A 24,299-nucleotide genomic window follows, 5' to 3' on the forward strand; every position below is an offset into this window, starting at 1 on the left:
AAAAGAAAACCCCCCCCTAACCCTTTTAGGGATTGTTTTTATCTACAGAAGGAGTGACAAATTCCCAAATACCAAAAAAAAAATGGTTCAAACAATACATCAGCCAGAACATGAAGACCTGAGGAACAGTTTCACAGTTTGAGCTTCTCTCTGCAGTGTTTCAGGCCTGAACCGTGGGGTCAGAGCTGAGAAACCAGGCCTGAGTGGTTCCTACATCTAACTGGTCGGTCTTACTCCAAGGTGGCTCTTGGCGTCACAGTCTTATGTAGGGTGCTTGGCTGGTGCCGGAGCTGATCGGTCAGCCCTTCAGCCTCCTCTTTGAGCTGGACGTCGGTGCCGTTTTGGAAAGGGCGATGGCAGAACGAGCCGCGAGCTTCATGGGAAGGACGCTACGGTCTTCTGCCCTAGTCACTTCCTGTCACGTGGAGTCCCCAGCGCTCTCCCCATCAACAACGCCGTTTCCAAACTATGAAACAAAAAAGCGGCACTATAATCAAAAGTTTGAACAACCATTATAAACACACACACACACCTAATAATGTGAAGGCCTTTTTCCGCCAAAGTAGCTCTGACCCGTGGAGGCATGGACTCCACAAGACCTCTGAAGGTGTCCTGTGGTACCTGGCATATTATCTGGGGGTCGCGTGGTGGAGGACAGGCTTGGGCAAATTTACAAAAAAAAAAAAAAAAACGCCAATCGACTCACGACAATCGCCCTTGACAGACAATTATTATTTTTTTTACCCGCCAGGAACAATCCGAGCATTGAAACGGTGTAATTGCAGTTTACCGTGTTCTGAAACTGGAGCAGGGTTAGGGAGGGGGTGGAGGCTCTCCCCCTCTCCGCTCAGAGCTGTCGAGTAACCACTGGATCGGGTCTCGCTTCCCTGCTCTACAGTCCCGAGACTTAAGAGGAGCAGATGCTCCAAAAAAAAGGGCGAAGATAAGGCACATGGACCCCCAGCTCCGGTTCTAAGCATTTTCCCACTTTGGGCAAACAGAGCAACACGGCGGAGCGCACACCAGCGATGGTGCAATGGTGGTACAACGTTCCACCTGCTTCCTGCTTGTTCCACCGTATCCACTCTCTGCAATAAACTGGTGTGTTTGCAACACCTCTGCTTCTGTCTCTGTGTCAGAGGGCCCTGACAACGCCACGCGGGAGGCGTGTGGCAGGCGGACCTGCCACAAAATAAAAATATATATTCAAAAAAAAAAAAGTTAATGCTGCTATGATAGAAAGGTGTCAGAACACACAGTGCATCACAGCTTGCTGCATACGGGGTTGTGTAGCCACAGACCGGTCAGAGTGCCCATGCTGACCCCTGTCCACCACCGAAAGCGGCTTCAATGGACACGAGAGCATCAGAACTGGACCATGGAGCAATGGCAGAAGGTTGCCTGGTCTGATGAATTATGTTTTCTTTTACATCATGTGAAGGGCTGGGTGTGTGTGCGTTTACCTGGGGAAGAGATGGCAACCGGATGCACTATGGGAAGAAGGCAAGCAGGCTGAGTCAGTGTGATGCTCTGGGCAATGTTCTGCTGGGAAACCTTGGATTTTCAAGGATGATACCTTGACATGTACCACCTACCTAAGCATTGTCAGGCAGGTCAGAGCTGTTTTGGCGGCACGAGGGGGACCTACACACCATAAGGCGTTTTGAAAGGTATAGTCAAGTGATCGGCGACGTGTTGGAAGTGGCAAGGATTTGCCAGGTTTTGCCACTTCCAGGGAGAAAATGTCCATGTTTCACCTCCACTATATCATTTCTAAGTACAAATCTCTGAATGAAAAGTTTCTGAATATAAATATTTGTCTAATAAAATATTTCATTGCACCAGGGGGGATATTTTGTTCACACAAAAGGGCACAACATTAAAACACAGAACATGAAATCACAGTCATATCATACAAGAAATATGTAAATAATTGACTGTTTGATTGTGTCCGCGTGAAAACTATTTAAAGTTAGAGGCATCTGCTTTTGGAAAAGGGAGCAACTCACTAAAGCCCGATTCACACAGAATTGGACAAACGACAAGAACAAATCGCAAGTCCATTCCTACGAAGAGTCAGATTTCACAGTGAAAAACTGATACTCTGCCCCCTCTGCGGTGCAGAATTTCCTCTCCGGGATGCCTTCACATTTTTTTAACTCATGCGATCAGTTTGGGTCCCACACTTCGACCGGAAAAGACGTTGGTCATGTTTATTGTTATTGAGTTTAAGGTAAAAAATAAAGATATATATTTTATATATCCATATACAAAATATTCGTATATAAAATAATGACAGTGACGTTCATTTTACTTCATATTCACTAGCAATAAATACATTATTCTATTATTGAATTGTGGTTTTTATTTTTGCTCACACTGTGAAAATACTACATAAAGTGAGTTTTAAACTCTCCTTGATGGAAAATGGTAAAAACAGGCTCTCCCATTTTCCCTGACATATTTTATGATAGGAAACTCTCTGTTCATCCGACGGCCACTAGGGGATGGGCGGACCAGACCGTTGAACGCGATGACGGATTCGGTGTGAAGTAGGCTTCAGAATTCGCAGCCGTAAATTCTGATGAGCCAGCAGTTACAAAGTGTTTAAAATGAATCTTTACTACAAAGGACGGAACCTCTGTCCGTCTGTGTGTTCATCTTCCATTGTGGAACACAGGACTGAATCATCGACATTTTGGTCAACTCTGCCATTAAAATGTCCTAGAAAGTCTTCAATTTTGAACAGGCATGCACTAGTTGTTTTTAATGGCTCCAAGTTTTGAATTTGCCACCCCTAGTATAGTATAATATATATATATACACACACACACACACACATACACACACATATACACACATATACACACACACACACACACACGTTACCTTTAACTCTCCGTGCCCTCGTCCTCTAATCACCTTCAGATCTTGTTAATTGATAAAGCGACGTAAGTGTTGTCCACACCTGGAGATGACAGAGAGAGATCGCCATTACAAGATGTCCTTTCTATGAAAAACATTATTTCGATAGAAGACGACGACGAGCCGACGTACAGGTTCTGGTCTCTCTCTCCAGCTCGGACGGCTTCCTCTCCTTCTTGCACAGCAGCCTGGCGACGACCACGATGACAACCAGAGTGGCGAGGAGCGTGAGGCCCGACACCAGCCAGCTGATCAGCATGGGGCTCAGCATGGGGTCGGGGTCTGAGGAAAACACACACAGCATCCGCTTACATCCCGCATTAGGACGACTGTTTGCAAAGGGCTCATTTACAATCCATCAGTTTGTTATTTGTTCACCATGTTTTCCTGTTATATTAAGTGTTTATCATCTTGTTTTCCTTTCCACAGATTTACTCAGAGCATTCAAAGAACTTTTTTTTTTTATTGCCAACAGAGCAAATGTGCTTCACAAAAATAATAATTATTTTTTATTATTATCATCACATAAGATAGACCGTCGTCTTACTCTAACGGTGGATATATTTTTATATATCTGACTATTTCTGTTTTGTATTTTTTGGCTATTTGTATTTATATTAGATCAATTTTACCCTATTATATAATTGTTTTTATTCTCCTGTTTTATTTCTTTTTCATATTTTTTATGCCAATCGTCTGTAGTTAAAAACACCTTGTCTGCACCAGAGGCTCTGTTCTTGCGAGATGCAGAAGAGGCTTTTGATTGTGTAGAGTAGAGGTCTCTCTTTTACACATTGGAGAAGTTTGGTTTTGGCCAAAGGTTCATTGTCTGGGTAAAACAAATCTACACACCCTCTATGGCTTTAGTCAGAACTAATAACACGTTCCCTTGTATCGCTCCATCTGGCAGGGCTGTCCTTTAAGAGTCCTCTCTCATTTGCTGTTGCACCACTCACCATTCCAGTCAGACCCCTGTATGACTGGAATAACCAAAAATGGTTTTGAGCAGGTTTCCCTTTATGCGGATGACTTGCTTTTATATAATTAATAATCTTTCCTTATCGGCTGCTCTTGACTGAAACCTAATTTCGACAAAAATTAGCTGTTTTCTTTAAATATTGCAGTATGCAATTATTCTGTGCAAGATCTCCCCATTCAACATTATCCCACATGGTTTTATATACCCTGGCATTGAGGTTAGAGATAAGCTTGAGGACCTGTCTTAATAAATGTGATTTTTTTTTAATCCCAGGTTAACTCTGTTAAGATGAACACCCTTCCCAAACTGTCCTACCTTTTTCAATGCAAACACATTTTTCTCCCATTGTCCTTTTATAAATTAGATAATTTGGTCACTGAGTTCATTTGGAATAAGAAAGTACCTTGAGTTCTTAGGGAACTGTTGCCGAGGTCTCAGAGGTTTGGCTTTGCCCAATTTTAGGTTCTGTTATCGGGCTGTGATTCAGCTTTGGAGCTGTCTGGTGAGGTTACCCGCGCCTCCTTCATGGCTGCATATGGAGGAGCCCTTGCTCATTCCCCCCCTTAACTTTTCTTCCTCTCCTTACCTTAAAAATGCCACTATGAGCTCCAATATCGGCTAATCTGGTTTTTCACCTGTCTCTGATTGATAGAATGTTCTCCTTGTGGTCCAACACAGGCATTGAGACACTTGGCAACCTATATAATGGCAACAGCTTTGCATCCTTTCAGCAGCTCTCTGAGAAGTTCCCAGATCTGCTGCTTTGTTCGTAATTTTAGCTCCCGCCTATTGACTTTCTTAACCCCATTCCCTCTCATAAAGGGTATGATCACACGTCTTTATGATCTGATCCACTCATTGCGTCCTGCCTCTTTAAATAAGATTAAAACTCATTGGGAGGAGGATCTGAGGGAGGACATTTCAGAGGACATTGTGGGAAGTCCTTCTGCGCAAGTAGCACAAATAGATGAGTGAACCCATCACTCATCTATTTGTGTTGGACATGGTCTGACCCAATGCAAAATCCTTCACCATACACACTTCATTAAAGTCAGGCTTTGTCGGACTTATAATGATGTTGACCCTACGTGTGACATATCGCCAAGCCCCTGCCACCCACCCCAAGAAACACAATTTCAGATTCTACTGGGACTCATTTTAAACCAGCAACAATCACAGCACTATTTGGGGTTCCACCTCCCACTCTGCTGCCTCCAAAATACATAAGGCAGGCTTTTTTTACCTGATTAGCCAGACATCTGATTTGACTAAGGTGGAAATCACCTGCACCCTGATCTCATTCCTCATGGATCGAGGACATTTTTTACTTTGTCAAAGTGGAGAAAAAAAATATATATATATCAACTATACTATAAATAGTTCACTTGTCAAATTTAATAAAATACGGGGACCTTTTTTTGCACACAGAGGTTGGTGCTTGCCGCTATCCCGAAGTAACAGCTTTAATTTAATAATTCTAATCACTTCAATGTACCATCTGTAGGTTTGAAATGTTATTTTATTATTTTTTTCCCCCTCCTATCATGTGGATTTTGTATTTGTCTTTGATTCTTATCTTGACCAACGTGTATGGTTTGTGTTTATATTTGTTTTCTTTTTGTCAGTTATGTTTTGTTCCACTGCATTGTTCAAGTATTTCTACTGTATTTTACATTTGTGTTCTGTTTTTTCTCAATGTAGAGGTAAGTTTTACTTGACACAATATTGAAACTTGAAAAGTAACTGATATTTGTGGGTTAAAAATCCAATAAACAAATTTGGATGAAAAAAAATGAAGCACAGTGCTTGGAGGTTTTTGGGCAGTGCATATTTGTTTCAAGATGCCTATTATCTCAAGTGTTAAAATTAAAAACAGGCATAGGTATGGGGCCAACAATAAAATGTCAAACAAACAAAAGTGGTCGTAAGTGATAATCATCAAAACATGCACAATATACATGTGCTTTAGACCTAAAACTATGTTATACACTACACAGCGAAACTTTGATCGAAACAGTCAACGGTGCGGACAAATTGTACATTAAATAATGGTGACATTTAACTATCAATCATTTTGCTGGGCACCCCCTGGAACCTCTTGAAGGACCAACTGGGGGACCCCAGACCCCATGTTGAGAAAAGCTGCTTTAGCAGAAAGTACAGATAAAGACTTTTTTTTTATAGATATATATTTGAGAATTTAATCTGAGAATGTATATCTCATGGTGAGTTGGGTGTCTTTTACATTTTTATTCAATTATATTATTATATTATATATTAAATGCATGCAGCTTTTTTACATGTCATGTATGACAGGTGCTATACAAATAAAGGTTACTGTTTATACCATTTTTAGATGTTGTCTTTTTTATTTTTTGTTCTGTAGAGAAACGTACCAAATCCACGACAAATTCCTCTTCAATGTCAATGCACCTGGTGGAATAAACTCATTCTGATTCAGAATTTTGTTTTGTACATTATATTCCTTAAATTGATCTCAGCACATAGGGCCTGGTAACCAGTTTAAATTCTCTCTTCCCCAAACTCCCACGTCAGCCACCCCGCCCTTCACCTCTGATGGAGATGGGGAGCGGCTGGCTCTCCCGGGAGACAAAGGTGCGTCCGCCCATCTGCACACGGTACAGGCAGTAGTAGTATCCCTCGTCAGAGCTCTGGGCGCTGGGGAAGGTGAAGGTGACGGAGGGCGTGAGGGCGGGCAGCGACTGGCGCACCGTGCCATTGGAGCGGCTGAGTCGCAGCTGGAAGGACCCGCCAGGGTAATGCTGCTGGGTGGAGCAGGTGATGTTAAAGCTGTGGCCCCAGAGGACGGAGCCGGGAGGGGCCTCAACCGACGTGTTGTACCAGTGCTGGGGCGTCAACAGCTCCACTGGGGGCGACATTCGACATATTTTGTTTCTTATTCATTTCTGAAGCCATCAAAAGCTCACATACATTAATACACCATGAAACAATGAGTTGGAATGGAATTAGGACTTGAAACTTGATATGATATGATTGACTTGGCAAATAATTGCCAAGTCTTATCACATTATTTGGAAAAATTCAATATTTTCAAAAATTGAAATACTAATACATGATATAATGGAGTCTGGAGCATCCAGCCCACTGTGTTTTCCTTGTCATTGATTGCCTTGACATCTATATAGTTCATATATGTCAAGTTTATGAACTATTTATATACATGAATTTCAATGTTTCCAACCTTTTCTACATGTTCTACTACATGTCAGAAATATGCGGTACAACCGTGCTCATCCATTCGTCGCAAACAAATCTTAAATGACAAGCGAGTGAATCTTCAATTCACAAACTGAAAAGAATTACCCCACATTCATCATTCACAAAGTCAGAAAATCTAAGGACTCTTTTCTCAGTGACTTGTCAAGAACCAAATCTCAAAAAAGAAAAAGAAAATTGCAATTTTGATCTTCCAACACAATTGACAATTTCCAATAATATTTATTTATTTGTTTTAAGTGAAATTTGTGACATTTTCAGGGCCCAACTGGCAAGCTCTAACGGCGCAACAGCAGTTGAAAAACACGTTAATGGGTGAACTCCAGAGATTGATCTGGAAAGCACGGCGCAGCAGCACTCACCCACAGTGATGTTGACGGAGTTGCTGGGTGGAGAAGTGAGCAGTTGAGCAGGGGAGCTGCCCCTGATGCGGTACAAGCAGCTGTAGCTTCCTTGGTGGAAGGTCTCCAGGTCTGACAGCGTCAGCTCCACGCGGGTCTGGCTATGCTCCACCCGCTGCGTCACCAGGGGCGTCGCTACGCCGTGCTTGTACAGGTGGAAGTCAGTTAGGTGGTGCCCCAACAGCACGGTGCAAGTGAAGTGTACTGCCTCCCCGGCGAAGAACACAGTGTGAGGGGAGAGCAGGTAAAGTGTGGGCATCGGGGGGGTCCCTGCAGGCGCATGGAAGGCGGAACTCATTCAGAACTCTGCAAAACAAAACTATCTAGAGCTGTAAACTGGTAAAGATTTGCCCAACTGATACCTTTAAGGGACAAGGCGCACAGTAGGCGTGAAAACAAACCTGACCAATCTGACCCTACCTCTGGTCACCCGCTGATCTTAAATATCTGAGACTATAGTGAAAGAATACTGAACTAGCCCTATGTCCGCTCGTAACCCATATCTGTTTTACTGACAGGTCACACACCGAAGAACAACTGAAGGAGAAGGAAATAACTAATTGGAAGTGACGAACAGTCAAACGGGACCGATTGGAACATTTCAAATGGCCCAGCTGCAATAGCCTCAAGGGAAGGGCAGAGGACGAGAGCACTGTAGCGAGGACGAATGTTGACAGGATGACGGGCACGACCACTCAGCGGACCATCAAGGTAACACCAACCACACTACCAGCACCATACAGACCATGCAAAATAAAAATGAAAAAGATAGGACCCTCATGTGTGTATTTTTCCTATGATAACTGCAGCCGCCGAGCTGCCCGTAATCACACTCTAGGTAATGGAACAAACGATAACGTTTTTGGTAGATCCCAGGGCAGAGCATTCTGTCATACGGCTTGTCTGAACTGACACCCGTCCTGGCCCTGAACAGGCAAACCATTTGCACCACCAGGGCTGGAGGGACCAAGACGGTGGAGCCTTTTACCATCCCTGTTCTCATGGAGGATGGGGAGGGAGTGGGCCCCAGCTGGCGAGTGAAACACTCATTCATACAGTCAGCGATTTTCCCTATAAATCTGTGTGGCCGAGACTTAATGTGTGCACTAGGTATTTTGGTTGTATGCAACGGGGCAGGGGTACATGTGGTGAGGGACGTGAACCCCTCTTATCAGATGGTAAAATTTGGCTTAGGGTCCCCCTTGTTGTATTATTCCTGGGATTTAGAAATGGATGGTTCAAGGTCAGTTACAACAGAGTTATTCAGGCATGCCCATAGGGTATGTACGGGAGGCAATGTCATGCCCACAGAAGATTTACATGTCACAGCATTTTTAGCTGCCAAAGCAGCTGGACTGTCAATGGTTTGAGCAAGGGAAAGAGACAGCCCTGGCTAGGGCTAAACATCTCTATTGGGATGAGACATGGGTTACGTCAAGACTAGGATTGGATGAGGAAGAGTTCCAAGTTTTTCGATGTACCATGAAGCATGCCCCAAGTGTGGTTACCAAAAGACCCTGCCCAGGATTGGGAAGATCTCTGGAGATGGGCAGATCGGCTGGAAGGACTGGGGGATTGGGAGGCCACACCCCGGGAGGACCCTCGTGGTCACCCAGGGGCCGGTGCTTCAAAACCCCATTAATACACCCATACTCCCAGTCCGCAAGGCTGATGGGGTCAATTGGCGATTTGTACAAGACATAAGGGGGTAAATCAGGTTGTTCATTGCCGCCCCTGTGGTCCCTAATCCCACTACCATATTGGCCCAAGCACCCGGCGACGCACCTAGCCCCAGGTCTTGGAAAACGCGTTCTTTAGTATACCGGCGGAAGAGACGTCTTAGCAGTGGTTTGTGTTCACATTTCAAGGTGAATGTACCACCTGGACCCACATGCCCCAGGGGTACGCGGAGTCCCAAGCAGTATTCAGTGCGGCGTTTAGGCGAAAACCTCAATGTTTTCACGTTCAAGCGTAGCAGCACGCTAATCCAATGTCGACAATATACTAATATGCTCCCCTAACCAACAAGCCTGTGAGGCAGAAACAGTGTAATGGCTAAAATACCTTACAAAAAATGGCCACAAAGTAAGCAAGTCAAAGTTACAAGTAGCCTGTTCAGAACTGACCTATCTAGTCAATGTCCTGTCAGAAAACGGGAAGAAAATAGGCCCCAAGAGGGTGGAGGCGACTCTAAAAATACCTCACCTCCACACTAAGAAACAGTTAATGTCATTTCTCAGGTGCACCAGCCACTGCCGGAGCTAGATAACTGACTATACAAGACTGACACAGCCCCTTCAGGACATGGTCATGACCCGAGGGACCAGGACGAAGTAGAATGGACTGACTACGCAACGTTTTAGGAACCTTAAAAGGGCCCTCAGCACGGCGAGGCCAGTGTGGCCAGTGGCCTATTATTCTCAATGAATGTATGCAGTGGCGCAGGCTCTGCCTGTCTGTATGCACTCGGTAGCCACTACACACACACACAGCATCCGCCAGCCTTTTGGCTTACAGCCCTCTGTGGCAATTAGTTCCACATGCGGTCCACGACACCAGTCCCAGATGCACCTTTCGACCACCTAATGATTGACTTTGTCACCCTCAACCCATGCTGAGGTAAGCAACATTGCCTAGTAGTGATTGAAGTGTTTTCAAAATGGTTAGAAGTATTCCCGACGGCTAAGGCCGATGTGGCAGTAATAGCTAAAGCACGGATTACGGAGATCATTCCCAGGTAGGGGATTCCCTTGAGAATCTCCTCAAATAATGGCCCACATTTTGTGAATGGGGCCCTCAAACAATTAGCCTACCTACATGTAAATCTCAAAACACACTGTGCCTTCCACCCCCAGAGTGGAGGAACGGTAGAACGCGCTAACTGTACATTAAAAAACAAGCTAAGGCAATGGAGGACATGGGCATGGACTGGGTGACGTGTCTACCATTAGTGCTAACCGCTATGTGCAGCCACCCTCCCCCTCCACAGGATTATCACTGTATGAAATCCTGCATGGCCGGCCCATAAATACAGGCCTGGCTGCACCCACTGGTCCCCAAAAACTAGATGGGATAGTTGATGTAATGATGACTTACTGTCATAACCTTCTCACTGTGCATAGACAAACCCACCTACAGGTCAAAGCTGCCCTACCATCTCCTGCAGAGGGACCACTCCACAACCTCTAACCCGGAGATTGGATGGTGGTCAAGGACTTCCAGAGGAAATGGTGGAGTGCTCCAAGGTGGAGATGACCATACCAGATCCTGCTTGCATCAGCAGTGAAGATCGTAGAAAGAGCCACCTGGATCCAAGCCAGCCACTGTCGGAGGGCCCTGGAACCCCCAGAGGACGGGGAAAAGAGCCAGCCATAGGTCGCAGTGCCTGACTAGACAGCAGAATAAGAAAGGTTCAGGCAGAAGGGGGAAGTCCGATAGGGAGGCGGGGGGACACCCAACAGTGACTCATCGCCTACAGTCAGAAGAAACCTATCCCTGAATGCCCTTAGCAAACCAGCCTTATAAATCGCCGATCGCTAGCCCTCCACGGCTGTGACGAGTTATTCAAATGTCTGCCCTATCAATCTTCAATGGTTCTTCTTGTGCCTACCATGGTGACTGAAACCACTATGGTGGTTTTCAAGGTAAACCCGTCAAACCCCGTGGGACAGACAGTCAAGAGCATCAAGGGGGCGCAGAGAGGGTAGGGGCCAGGACAGGCGGTGAAATGCCTTGCGGCAGACCGTTGGCCCGGCCCCCGAAATCTACTCCAAGCTTTTTAATCACAGCAACTTTAAGATTTCGCTATTGGAGCTGGAATTACGCGGCTGCAGGCACCACACTTGCCGTCCAATTGGTACTCGTTAAAGGATTTAAAGTGTACTCTTTGCAAATACAGGGCCTCGAAAGAGTCCTAAATAGTTATTTTTCGTCACTACCGCCACGTTTCATGAGTGTGTAATTTGCGTGCCTGCTGCCTTCCTTGGATGTTGTAGCCATTTTTCAGGCCCCCTCTCCGGAATCGAATCCTGATTCCCCATTACCCGTGGTCACCACGGTAGGTACAAGAAGTACCATCGAAAGTCGATAGGGCAGACATTCGAATGAGTCGTCACCGCCGCGGGAGATATCGATCGGCCCGAAGTTATCTAGAGTCACCAAAATGGACTACACATCCTGTAGTCTCGCGTTAGCAACCGGCTGCGGAGCCGCATGCCTGTCCTATGCGGCCAACTCTCGATTCGACTACACACAGGCAAGACAGAGCTGTGGAAATTTCACCATTGACGTTCCGCCCAGTTCTTCGACATCAAGTGGTTAACGGCAGATATGAATGTTGCTATAAAGCAGAGGGAACAAAGGGCATGGGGAACTTCAATGGAAACTTTAATGGTTTAGGAAGTTAAAAAGGGGGGCTAAGAGCCCCCTGGATAATGTCACCTGTCCACAAAGCTTCATCCGCCCCTAGGGGGCAGCCTGGCAGCAGCAGGACTGTCAGATAGTGGACCTGTTCTTCGCTTGTGGCGGCTGTCTGTGAAGCATCCTGCCCGATGGCTGGAAGGGACTGTGCGCCCGAGTGGCGCTCGTCACCCTGCTGGCCATGCTTCCAATACCACTTGCGGATACCACAACGGATGGCCAACCACAGCCACAACGCCTTCACAACGCTGGTGAAGCTGCACACCACCACAATGATGACCTGGCAGAACCACTTGGCCCTGGACATGCTCCTGGCTGAGAAGGGCGGTGTTTGCCACATGTTCGGAGACTCCGGTTGCACCATCATCCACAACCACACGTCCCCGGATGGGGAGTTCACTAAGGCCCTCAGCAAGCTGAAAGCCCTGGTGATCGAGATGAAGGACAATACAGGACACGGGCAGTTTGAATGGACTGGGTGGCTGGAGGTATTTACAGAGCGATGTTGACCAGTTACACTATGATATTTATAGCCAATCTCAGTTTTTCGGGTTAATGTTTTGTTGTATTATTCCTGTGTCACGTAACCTCATCAGTCGGACCCTGGAGAATCAAATTGTCCGCCAAGGTCAATTCACTGCCATACCACTTGAATGGGCCTGCCCTATGCCAACGACTCGGTTGCAGCGGGCCCATGCCGGAAGTAGTGCCAGCTGTGTGAACGTTATCTTTTCCAATGGTATGTGATGATTAAAAGATTAATCAAAGGAGGGAAATGTAGTGGGGAAAAACTGAAAAAAATCATATGTCTGCTTGTAACCCCATATCTGTTTTACTGACAAACAGGAACATTATGTACTGCCAGCCTGTTGTCGGGCAGGTCACAATTAAAGCTATTAGGCCGAGATGTTGAACTTGTTGAAACTGCTGAGACAATTGCAACTGCCTTTGAGACCTATGCATATGACTACACCCTCAAAGTAACGGTCCATGTGACCTACGTGATATAGGCCCCTGAGCCGGCTGGTTCGGAGGGGATGCTTTTTGCTGTTACTCTGTGACATGTTAAGTGCTTCCCGCTGATCGTGATCTTCTATACAATAAACTTAGACGAAGAGACAGTTTTTGTATTTTCTGTTTAACCTGAACGATCTCACCCCACAAATCGACCACCACCTCAGCGGCTGGAATTTCCAAGACAAGACCATCCGTTCCAAAGACATCCACACAAGGGTGATTAAAGGTTCAACGCAGAATAGTTGGGTAGAAGCCACACCGGCATCAAGCTTCCAACCATTTAGACTGTGATAGGGAGGGGAGCCTGGTACTAGGGGGCGGAGCCTGGTGCTAGGGGCAGAGGTGCTAAGGCCTGTGTGTAATCCTACTTACTACCAGTTAACATAGTGCTGCTAATTAGTAACAAGGCAAAACTTAAAAAGGTTCTGCCTTATTTCCAGCAACACGTCACGTGTGCTACCAGGGGAGACAGAACTTTGGACCACTGTTACACACTGTACAAGAACGGATACAAGACCGTCTCGCTCCCTGCTTTGGGGAAATCGAACAACGCGGCCCTCGCTCTCATCCCTGTTTACAAGCCGTGCATTGCGTGTGGAACGGTAATGACGAGGGACGTAAAGCTGTGGTAACGCTGACCAATCAGAGGCCGCGCTTCAGGACGTTCTTACTGACGTAGACTGGGACATGTTGCAATCAAGTTCCAGTGACGTCAGCGAGTTTACGGAAGTAGCTACGTGCTTCATAGCTATGTTAGTGGATATAATCGTTCCCACGGTGAAAGTTTGGATATTTCCAAACCAGAAACCGTGGGTAAATCCATCCGTGGCGCTCTGAATGCTTGCACGGCCGCTTACAACGATGGTCTTGTATCTTAAAATGCGGACAGTTACAAAGCGGCATCGTACAATCTGCGGAGGGCGGTGAAGGACGCTAAACGGATGTATAGGGACCGAGTGGAGCAATGGGACACCAGACGCTTGTGGCAGGGGCTGCGGACTATTACGAACTACAACAGCAGCTCCTCCCCAACCACAGATGCGGACACTTCCCTAGCCAACGAACTGAACTCCTTTCTTGCGCGGTTTGAGTCTGGCAACAACACCGCTAGCTCGCCAGCTAATTGGAGTTACACCTCTGGGGATGAGCGCGCACTCTCAGTGTCTGAGCATGACGTCAGCAGGGCTCTGATGTGGGTGAACACCAGGAAAGCTGCGGGCCCAGATGGCATATCTGGGCGAGTACTGAAGACCTGTGCTAACCAGCTAGGCTCGGTGTTCACTAGGATATTCAATGCCTCCCTGGAAAGCATCCTGACAGGCAACACCACTGCCTTGTTTGGGAACTGTACTGCTCAGGACAGGCGGGCCCTGCAGAGGGTGGTGCGTTCAGTCCCACGTACCACTGGAACTACCCTCCCTCCCTGCAGGACGTATACACCAGGAGGTGTAGCAGCAGACCCCGCAGGATCATAAAAGGATCCTCACCACCCCAACAACAGACTGTTCCAGCTGCTGCGGTCGGGCAAACGCCTCCACAGTCACACAGCGAGGAACAGCAAGACTGACAGTTTCTTCCCTCAAGCCATAAGGACTGTCAATGTTGAACTCACCAGGGGTCCAAACAAAAAGCACTGAGTCACTTACACAGGCCCCACTGCCTTGCTGTACTGTATGTAGCATACTGTACTGCAAGTTACTTCATCACTGTTCTGGGTTACTTCATACTGCGCTGTATTAATGTTCTGTTCGGTGTAACTGTATTGCTGTGTCGTACTGTTGTATACTGTATATCTCCATACTCACTTTATTCACATGCACTTTACTGCACATATCTGTATATATAAATGGCCTATCCCATATACATAGTTCTATTCCCTTCTATTTTGTACCCCCACTTTGTATTATCTTTGAGTATTATTTTATTTATATTATTCTATTCACTAACTGCATTAAGTTTTAGGAATCAGTTAGGCAGCTAGGTAGGAATTAGGTTAGCTATTATGTTCGGTTTAATAACTAGTGCATAATCTCTAGGTGTGTTGCAAAGCCATTTCACTGCATATATGTATGAAAGTATGTTTATGTATGTGACGAATAAACCTCTTGAATCTCTAGTGTAACGCTACTAGTTTGTGTAGTGCTACTAGTTAGCATAAGGCTACTTGTTATCTTAGTGCGAGTAGTTCTTGACGTGCTCCTAGTTAGCATAATGCTACTAGTTAGTAGAGTGCTACTTGTTAGTATAGTGCTACTTCATGTTAACTTTGTGTAGATAGATGTGTACATATCTGTTATTTCTTATCTTTTTAAGATGTATTTATCGGCACTGTTGTTTGCTGCTGTAAAGCCTGAATTTTCCTCTGGGGATTCATAAAGTTCGAGCTTACTGATTCTATATTCACTGACGGTATGTTAAGACAACGGTTCCCCACATCAGGACCGGAGCATAATCAGTCCATCTTAGCGCCTCAAATCACATGCTCAAACCCCAGCGGCGCACCGCCGTCATCTCTCTCTCCGCTCCATCTCCTTCTCACCCGAGCACTTGACCCCGGCGTCGTTGCGGTGGGAGCAGGGTGGGTCACTGTGGAGGAGGGCGGCACAGCGCATCAGGCCAGCCTCGTGGCCCGTGCACTGGACGTGGTACGGCCAGATCTCCCCGCGGCCTGGGCCGAACGCCGCCCCGCGGAGAGCGGACTCTGCCAGGCCGCAGCCCAGCTCCAGGCACACCACTTGGGCCTCCCGCAGGTCCCAGCCGTGGTCACACACTGTTCCCCACTGGTTGTGGCGCAGGACCTCCACTCTGCCGGAGCACTCGCCGTCCCCGTCCACCAGCCTGATGTGACGGCGGTCTGAGGGCAGAGGCAGGAGTAGCCGGTAAGCTAACATTACATTATATCATGTTAATGTTCAGACGACAACAAACCAGTTTTATTGTAGCGAGTGGGCTCGGTGGAACAATGACAAGGGCTCCTCTCCTGTCTGTCTGTCTGTCTGTCTGTGTGCGGGTTTTGCTCATTGATTACGCTAACGCCCAACAGGCGTGCAGCCACCCTGATCCTGGGCCCAATTGTCTAGACCCAAGACAGGTGTGGCTGCTTAAACCACACCATCCCCACACCACACACATATTCACAGAGAATGCGATGTAATTCATTAAAATAAGAAAGTACACAATGGCTGCTATATGGCCCACTTGGTTGTTTTTAACTTTCATATTATTTTAGCGGGTTTTTTTCTGCGCTTTTCCTATCAAAAAAGTAATTACCATAACTCGTCCGGACAATTAAAGATGACTGATCAGAAAATGAATGCAGCTTAGTTTAGCTTAAAATGGCGGAAAACAGACATGCAAACATGGAAACTCGATCGCTACGTTCCCTCACTACTCGTTCTATAGTGGTGTTTAAAATCAATATTTCTTTAAAAAATGTGAGACACTACTTTCTTATGGTTTTGTAGGAGTACATTACCGTAACAATGTATTTTACGGTAATGGATTTTTTTGAGAAGAAAATCACACAAAAAAACCCACTAAAACAATATAATAGTTAAACACAACCAAGTGGACCGTATAGCAGAAGTTGTATACTTATCGAATTTATTGAATATTGAATTATTTCACATTCTCTATGAATATGGGTATCCGGGACATTTTAGCGTGGCTTCATGAGGACGACAAAGAGAGACTTACTCTTAAGTAGATTTAAGAAAAGAAGAAACAGTCTTTATTCGTCACGCAACACACCACACTACAACACATGCTTGCACACACACACACGCACTTGCTTTTTGATGGTGGCCGGTGAAATGGATTGCATTTGACCCATCCTGGCTTGTCCTTCCTCCGGGGGCACAGCCAGGAGCAGTGGGCAGCATACGTAGATGCGCCCGGGGACCAGGTGATAAGTGTCCATCGCTGGTCAGTGATGATGGGTGCATGTTTTTGGTGGGGGTCCTTACTGACGTGAGGTGGAGGAAACCCCATGTGAGCACAGGGAGAACATGCAAACTCCACACAGAAAGGCTCCTATTTGGGAGATAACCCGCCGGAGCCTACTGTATGTGATGTTGTATGCTGTATCTTACCTACTGTATGTGAACTTAGCTACTGTATGTGGAGCTGCACTTGGAACGAGTAGCACTAGCGGAGTTTGAGGGTTTTGTTTTGTTTTTAAAGAAAAGTAAACATAACGTTATTCAAGGCGGTTCATGAGACTCCTTCTTACCAAAAGCTGCAACTCCATCGTGCAGAACGAGAAGACTTCCTGTCGGGAGATACACAAGGAAACACATTATAGTTCAAACTAATTCTTCTCATACACACACACACACACACACACACACACACACACACACACACATATATATATATATATATATATATGAGCTGATTGTATGTTATTAAATATATTACGAAATAGATGGATCGCAAATGTTGTGCGGACCAGTGCAGGGTCGCAGACCAGGGTTTTGGAACCCCTGAACCACTGTCTGGCCAACGAGCTTCTGACATCTCAAACTAATAGTAAAACGTGTTTCTACCGGAAACAAAGGTTTGATGACGATACCGTGAATAATTACACACTTTATTCTGAGTTAAACTACCACGCAAACAGACAGAACGACCGACAGACATACACGAATTGAATCTTTTTTTTTTTTTTTTTTTTTTCCCAAAAGCACACAGAGCATTAACTTCTAAATGAACACTGTAAATCCTAAATGCAGTTATTTCGTCTAAATTAGTGTTGGAGCCATGAATTGGTTTGCTATTAATTGATTTATTATTATCAGGTTTATTGTATATGAATTTATTATGAATTATGATTATGTTTTGGGTTATATTTGGTCAATGAATGAATTTACTATCACGGGTGGGGGATGAATGATTGACAGGCATATCACTTTAAAAGGCAACCACTGATCTCCTGCTGATAACCAGAGTGAGAGGGGGTGTTTGGGGAACCCACACTTTCGTTGACCGCTTTAGTTTGATTTCGTTTATTTGTTTTGATCGCTGTATTATGAGTTAAAAGGCACCGTTTATTTAAGTTTCCTTACGTTGATTTAATAAACACCCTTAAACGCATTCGTTGGATTCAGCGCATCAACATTTGTTTGTTTAGAAGCGCGTCGGACAATAGGCCCCTTATCGTCGCCTCTCAGCGGCTTATTTAGTTTGTTTTGGAGTCGCATACATTTCAGACAGGCGCTTCATTCATCCCGGGGGCGCACGTCAGAACTGCGGACGGTAACAACCCACTGACGACAACTTAGAGAGGAACAAAAACAGACAACAGCAGCAGGACAACAACACGCGTGGCGGTGGTGGTGGCGGCGCCGCCGCCGAGGGAACCACAACGTGCGTCCGACCGGCGGAGCGCGAACCGGGGCTCCCAGCGTTACCGAGAAGAGCCGCCACGCAGAGGACCCTCGGCATGGTTCGTCCATCCGCCAAGAGCTGCGCGGTGGGGGGGGGGGCGGGGATCCAGATATCGACCGGGACGCCCGGAGCCGATCAACGCGCCGCTCTCCCGGATCCAGTTGGCCGTGCCGACCCGCTAGCGCTGCCGCGTTACCCCCGAGCGGCTGGCGGCGGCCGCCATTGACGAAGGGCCAAGTCCGACATGTCGCCGGGGATTCATCGGGGGTCGTTCACGTCACACGTGTTGTGCTGTTTGGAGGAAGCGTAAACTGACGACTGAGTTGAGCGTTGTCCTGCAGCGTTCAGGCACCACGGGGGCGGTGGGAATTACGAGCTACTGCCCTCCCCCCTCAGGCTTGGCTTCAATTTCAAATACTACTTGTGAACTCGGGGGGAAAAAATCACTTAAAACACCCTAAATACATTAAAACGTGTAAACAGCGTCAAGGTTACAAAAAAAATGACTTCGATTTGGATCGCAGAGCATGTAATCGTAGGCTATAATATACTGAAAATCAAGGGAAACTCATGTATACGAAATACATTTAAACCTGTTTACAGGTGGTACGTTTATCCATTTAATATTACATCATAATTGAATAGTTATTGATTTAATTTAAAGATAATGTACATCGCACACGACTGCCGTTCTTTGCTGAAATGTTGGCAGAATGTTGAAAAGTTGTGGCAGACACCAATCTGTGAATAGTTGACAGCGTAAACAAAACATTCTGAGAAACCTCCATCTCGGGTTCGTATCGGTGGTCGAGGTTAAACGCGTGACAACTCCCCAAGTTGTTGCGCCCAATCGAGTTCTACTCTGGCCGTAATTCCCTCGCGACTTGAATGCAGCATTACGTGCAGTCGGTGCTGCCGCGTTGACGTCATCGCGGTCGTGACGTTTGTGCGTGGCGTGTGACTGTTCCCCTTGCGGCAGACAGAGGTCACTCATAAGCTGCGACGGCTTATTGCTCCAGTTACCTCTTTACGACGAACCGTCCATCAGGAATATTGTCCCCAGCCCCAGTCTGCAAGTCTATTAGAGATAATTTGATCAGCCACAACATTAACACCACTGACAGGTGAAGTGAGTAACATTGCTCACCTCGTTTCCAAGGCACCTGTCAAGGGATGGGATATATGAGGCAGCAAGTGAACAAGTCAGTGCTTGAAGTTGATGTGTTGGTAGCAGGAGAAATGGTCAAGCGTAAGGATCTGAGCCACTTTGACCAGGACCAAATTGTGATGGCTGGACGACCGGGTCAGAGCATCTCCAAAACCGCAGGGCTTGTGAGGTGTACCCGGTGTGCAGTGGTTAGTACCAAAAGTGCTCCAAGGAAGGACAACCGGTGAACCGGCGACAGGGTCATGGGCGCCCAAGGCTCATTGATGCACGTGGGGAGTGAAGTCCAGCCCGTCTGGTCCGATCCCACAGAAGAGCTACTGTAGCACTAATTGCTGAAAAAGTTAATGCTGCTATGATAGAAAGGTGTCAGAACACACAGTGCATCACAGCTTGCTGCGTATGGGGCCGGAGACCAGTCAGAGTGTCCATGCTGATCCCTGACCACCACTGTAAGCAGCTACAACGGACACGTGAGCGTCAGAACTGGACCATGGAGCAATGGAAGAGGGTGGCCTGGTCTGATGAATCACGTTTCCTTCTACATCATGTGGATGTCAGGGTTAGGGTCGGATCCGATGGAGCATCCGTGGGATGTGCTGCAACAACAAGCTTGAACCATGGGGGCCACACCTCACGACTTACAGGACTTAAAGGATCTGCTGCTGACGTCTTGGTGCCAGATACCACAGGACACCTTCAGAGGTCTTGTGGAGTCCATGCCTCCACGGGTCAGAACTGTTTCGGAGCCACAAGGGGAGTTACACAGTATTAGTGGTTATTAGTGGTGGTTTTAATGTTGTGGCTGATCGGCGTGTGTGTATGTATAAAGGGATTCACCCTGTGTGTCTGTAATTATGTGTACAAGAACAGCACTATTTTTGGATTGTTTGTGATAAAGAACCCATAATATATAAAGTTATTATTATAATTATTATTTATACTAATAATGATGATTATTATTATTATTATTGTTATTGTTAACACCTGGATTAATTTGAGGGCGGGGTGCTTTGTGACATCATCATCCCACGTTCTATAAGTCTGGTTCTCTGGGTGCTCTTTCACATTGGGAGAGGTGCGTTGCGTCGACCTGGTTGCTTCGTGTTGTCTTTACGCTTGTTCGCGACGACAGACTGGAGGAGCCGATGCCGCGTCCAAGTAAACTCGGAAAATTGTGACTCGTGCTGTGTTGCACAGAACCCCATAGAACCCTGAAAATTATCAATACGAAATGATGGTGTGTTTTATGCTGGGATCAGACTACACAATATTTTGTCTTTCACGACAAAATGCCGGCTGAATTTGTGTAGTCTGATCCCGGCATCACGGAAACTCAGAAAACTGTAATACATACCTTACACGACTTAACTGGATCCTGTGTATTGCTGCCTGCAGCTATATTTATTATTATTATTATATGGGGTAATAATAATTGATTAATCATAATAATTAATTAACCTAATAATTTATTATCTATTGCTATTGCTATTGTTGATGAAAAACTGACGTCAGTAGTCTATGGATCTTATGGATCCGCCGCACTCACAGACATGATGAATAAAATGTGTATTCGGGGCAGCTCCGACATGCCGTCGTCGAAGTTTGATCCAAATCGGTCCATTATTGTGGAACAATTTTGTAAATATGTGTTCTTTATCATCACCACAACGCACGTGCATGCACAAATGATGGCTTGCACAGGTCACATGACAGCATTGCAGTCTAGTGATCAAGTGGTCTAGGGGTCAATAACCTGGTCCTCACCAAGATGGCGGCACGTGCAGACGTGACTGACGTCAGAATTTCATGGGATGTCATGGATCCGACGAACCCACAGAGAACCTGAATACAATTTGTATTCGGTGCAGTTCCAACATCGCATTGTTTGAGTTTCATCCAGATTGGCTGTTCGGTATTGTGGATGGAGTTTGTGATCAACACTGACTACCCCACCAAGATGGCGCCACCCATAGACGTACACCAAGACGAAGAAATCGTTGCGTGCATGCCCAAGTTGACGTAGTACACAGATCACGTGAGTCAGTAACCCAAACCTTACCAATATACCGTCATGGTCCGATTATTTTACCAGGAGGCAATTGGATTAAACAAAGTGCAGCGTAATAAATACGGACGCTTCTGAGGACAACTGACACGCACCAGAGTAAGTTCTCCTGAATAAAAATCCGGTAACATCACTGTCAGAATTTATAGGCATTCCAGAAATATCAATCATGGTATTATGATTAATTATGGTATTGTGTATGTGTTTTGAAATACTTTCATCCTTTTTGTGTTTTTTGGGTTCCCTTCCAGATACCTCAAAGGAGCTCCAATTCCAAGGCAGCAAAGAAACGATGGGCACAACATGTTGCTTTAGCGGTCAGTCACTCCCTTAAAAAATAAAAAATAAAACCCTCTGAACAAAAATCTGAAAACTCTGGACAAAAAAAAGGTAAGGACTGCAAAACATTCAGAAAGAACAACTGGTAAAACGCGGACAGAAGTGGCTGTAAAATCTCTTGACAACATTTAATACAGATAAAGTTTCTTTAAATACGTATACCTGTTGATAGAGCCATGCCAATTGGTAAAACCATTCACAGATCACTGGTAAATAATGACGCACGGGTATTAACAATTACTGGGAATTCGCGTGCAGTTATTAAGCAGGGATCATGTTGTGCGGCTGTAGATCCACGCGCACGCAGCACAGTTGGATTTGGACTCACAGCAGCTTTGTAGCTTATTACAACAACATTGACTCTGTTAACAGGCATTTCTGTAATACTGTGTATTGCTGCCTGCCTGCTTTATTTATTATTAAGATTATTATTATGATTGTGATAAAAATATTACATATAAAAACAATTATTATTATTGCTGTACAAGTATAATATTTATTATTTATTCATGTGCAGCGTTCACTGATTTAGTTTGTCGTCTGTACTAAAAGACCTTAATTCAGATGTTTGGATTTCGATTGAAGGGATATTGTCTTTTTTTTTTACCTGTTGCAAATGGAGGACCTTTCTTTTTCACGCCACATAAGACAACGAAACCAAACAAAAATACTTTTAACCCTTTTGGTTCGCATCATCCAGCTCCAGTCAGCTGATCAATGAAGAGCCACAGCAGTTTATATTTCCTTGTGGTTAATGATTGACGGGTCAGGCCCTTTAAAGAGTGGCCAATGGCAGAAGCAAACAAGACGGGTGGATTTTTATGAGTTGCAAAAAGCAAAGAGTGTTGAATCAACACCACACACTGCTGAAATGCTCTGTTGAAAATCTGTGCTGCCTCAAATGAGTACTTTATTCTGTCGTATTTTACCCAGTTACCTTGATATGGGCGGATATTTAGATGTTTCCTTCGATCTCACTCACATTCACACATCGGTGTCAGTGTCTTCGCTCTAGAGACGCGCTCCCGATGTGTCAATACTACGGTGTTTGTTGTTTTTTTGGGGGATAATCCTGCTCTTGTAAACAGGCTGTTAGTCAGCTTGCAGGAAGGGAAGATTTGGAGGGGATTTTTTTTTTGTTTGTTCGTTTTTTTCATGAAAACACCGACCCTGGCAACCGGACCCATCTGCGAGCCTGCGTTTCCTTTTCTTTGCAGAATATGTCCGCCCCCCCCAGTATTCAAAATGTAGCGAGAGATTCCAAACTAATACGCGTTTGTGAACTGGCCCAGCCTAGGCAGGCGAGAGGTAACACAAAAGATTAAAACAATGCCACGCTGAGGGGCCGCTGGGCGTCTTTACACAAAAAGGACATTTTAAAGACTGGTTGTACTGGAGCTGTCAAGCTGGAAAGTTAGTTAAGTTGATGATATGCCCCCCCCCCCGGCCAACTCCCCTTGTGCGACCTTGAGGTGAAAGAACTACGTAGACACCACCTACAGCTATCGATCAGTCTCCAACAGTGACGCCAGGGGATTCTGACCCACGACTCCGCGCAGAGCCGACTCAACCCGGTGACACCATTTCCAGCACAAACTGCTCATTTCGGGGCTCCGACGAGGCGCGCCTTGAGCATTCCACAATAATGGATATGCGCTTGTGTCGCAAGATCAGCAGCCCTGCGTTCGCCGGAACGGGTCTGCGGGCGAGATCCGGTTCTTTGCGAGCCACTCAGTAGAAAGAGTTGTTCGATTTGGCGACTGCTCATTAGAGTCAGGTGGTTTAACAAGAAACGAGAAAATCATTTGAGTCATGCATCACTATTAGTAGGCCATAATAATCAGTTATACATATTTGACATGTTCAGCGGTTAGCAGGACAGTGGATTAGTGCTGTGGGATTACATAATTGTAAAAAGTGTGCCGCACCACGAAGAGGTTGGAAACCCTGATGTGGAGCACGCATTCAGGTCCCGATTTAGCAAAACATGAGACCACCCGCCCCCACGTGTGATAAGGTCATTAGGGTCAAATGGAGTACTTGTCTTTCTGCAGATGTGACTGGGACCAAAATAATAATTAAAAAAAAAAAAAAAGTCTGATTAATTTGATCGTAGAACGCTGTTTAAAAAAAACAAAAACCCTCCAACATCTTAACCTCCGGTGTACATGACATTTTCACATTGAAATACATTTTCTTTTTACTTAGTGTCATTTATTCTCTGTTAATATGAAATTCTATTCAAATTTCCCTGGCCCTCAGCGGTGAACCGTTTTGAGTAATATTAACGCCATGACCTTTGAACTCACAGATTGATTGTCTCGATCAAGTGTTGCAAAT

The 24,299-nt window shown here is 45.6% G+C and overlaps 1 protein-coding gene across 1 annotated transcript; it reads right to left on the reverse strand.

Moving 5' to 3' along the window:
• Positions 1–16: 16 nt before the first annotated feature.
• LOC307241731 (uncharacterized protein) lies at positions 17–18,642 on the reverse strand. Its single transcript, XM_080015945.1, has 8 exons — positions 18,411–18,642; positions 17,231–17,269; positions 15,539–15,853; positions 7,525–7,833; positions 6,477–6,791; positions 3,058–3,207; positions 2,890–2,968; positions 17–466 (listed from the first exon to the last, which is right to left on the reverse strand). The coding sequence occupies exons 1-7, from the start codon at positions 18,442–18,444 to the stop codon at positions 2,925–2,927; spliced, it is 1,206 nt and encodes a 401-aa protein (XP_079872071.1). The 5' UTR covers positions 18,445–18,642; the 3' UTR covers positions 17–466; positions 2,890–2,924.
• Positions 18,643–24,299: the final 5,657 nt, after the last annotated feature.

This window comes from Zeus faber (genome assembly GCF_960531495.2).
Source record: "Zeus faber genome assembly, chromosome: 15".
NCBI lineage: Eukaryota > Metazoa > Chordata > Actinopteri > Zeiformes > Zeidae > Zeus > Zeus faber.

Bases quoted from the DNA above. Each gene is read 5' to 3' on its own strand.
- LOC307241731 (XM_080015945.1), bottom strand. From the start codon at position 18,444: ATGCCGAGGGTCCTCTGCGTGGCGGCTCTTCTCG. The intron at 7,834-15,538 runs GTGAGAAGGAGA...ATGCGCCTGCAG, and splicing joins CGCCGGGGTCAAGTGCTCGG to GGACCCCCCCGATGCCCACA. The intron at 6,792-7,524 runs GTGAGTGCTGCT...TGTCGCCCCCAG, and splicing joins CTCCGTCAACATCACTGTGG to TGGAGCTGTTGACGCCCCAG.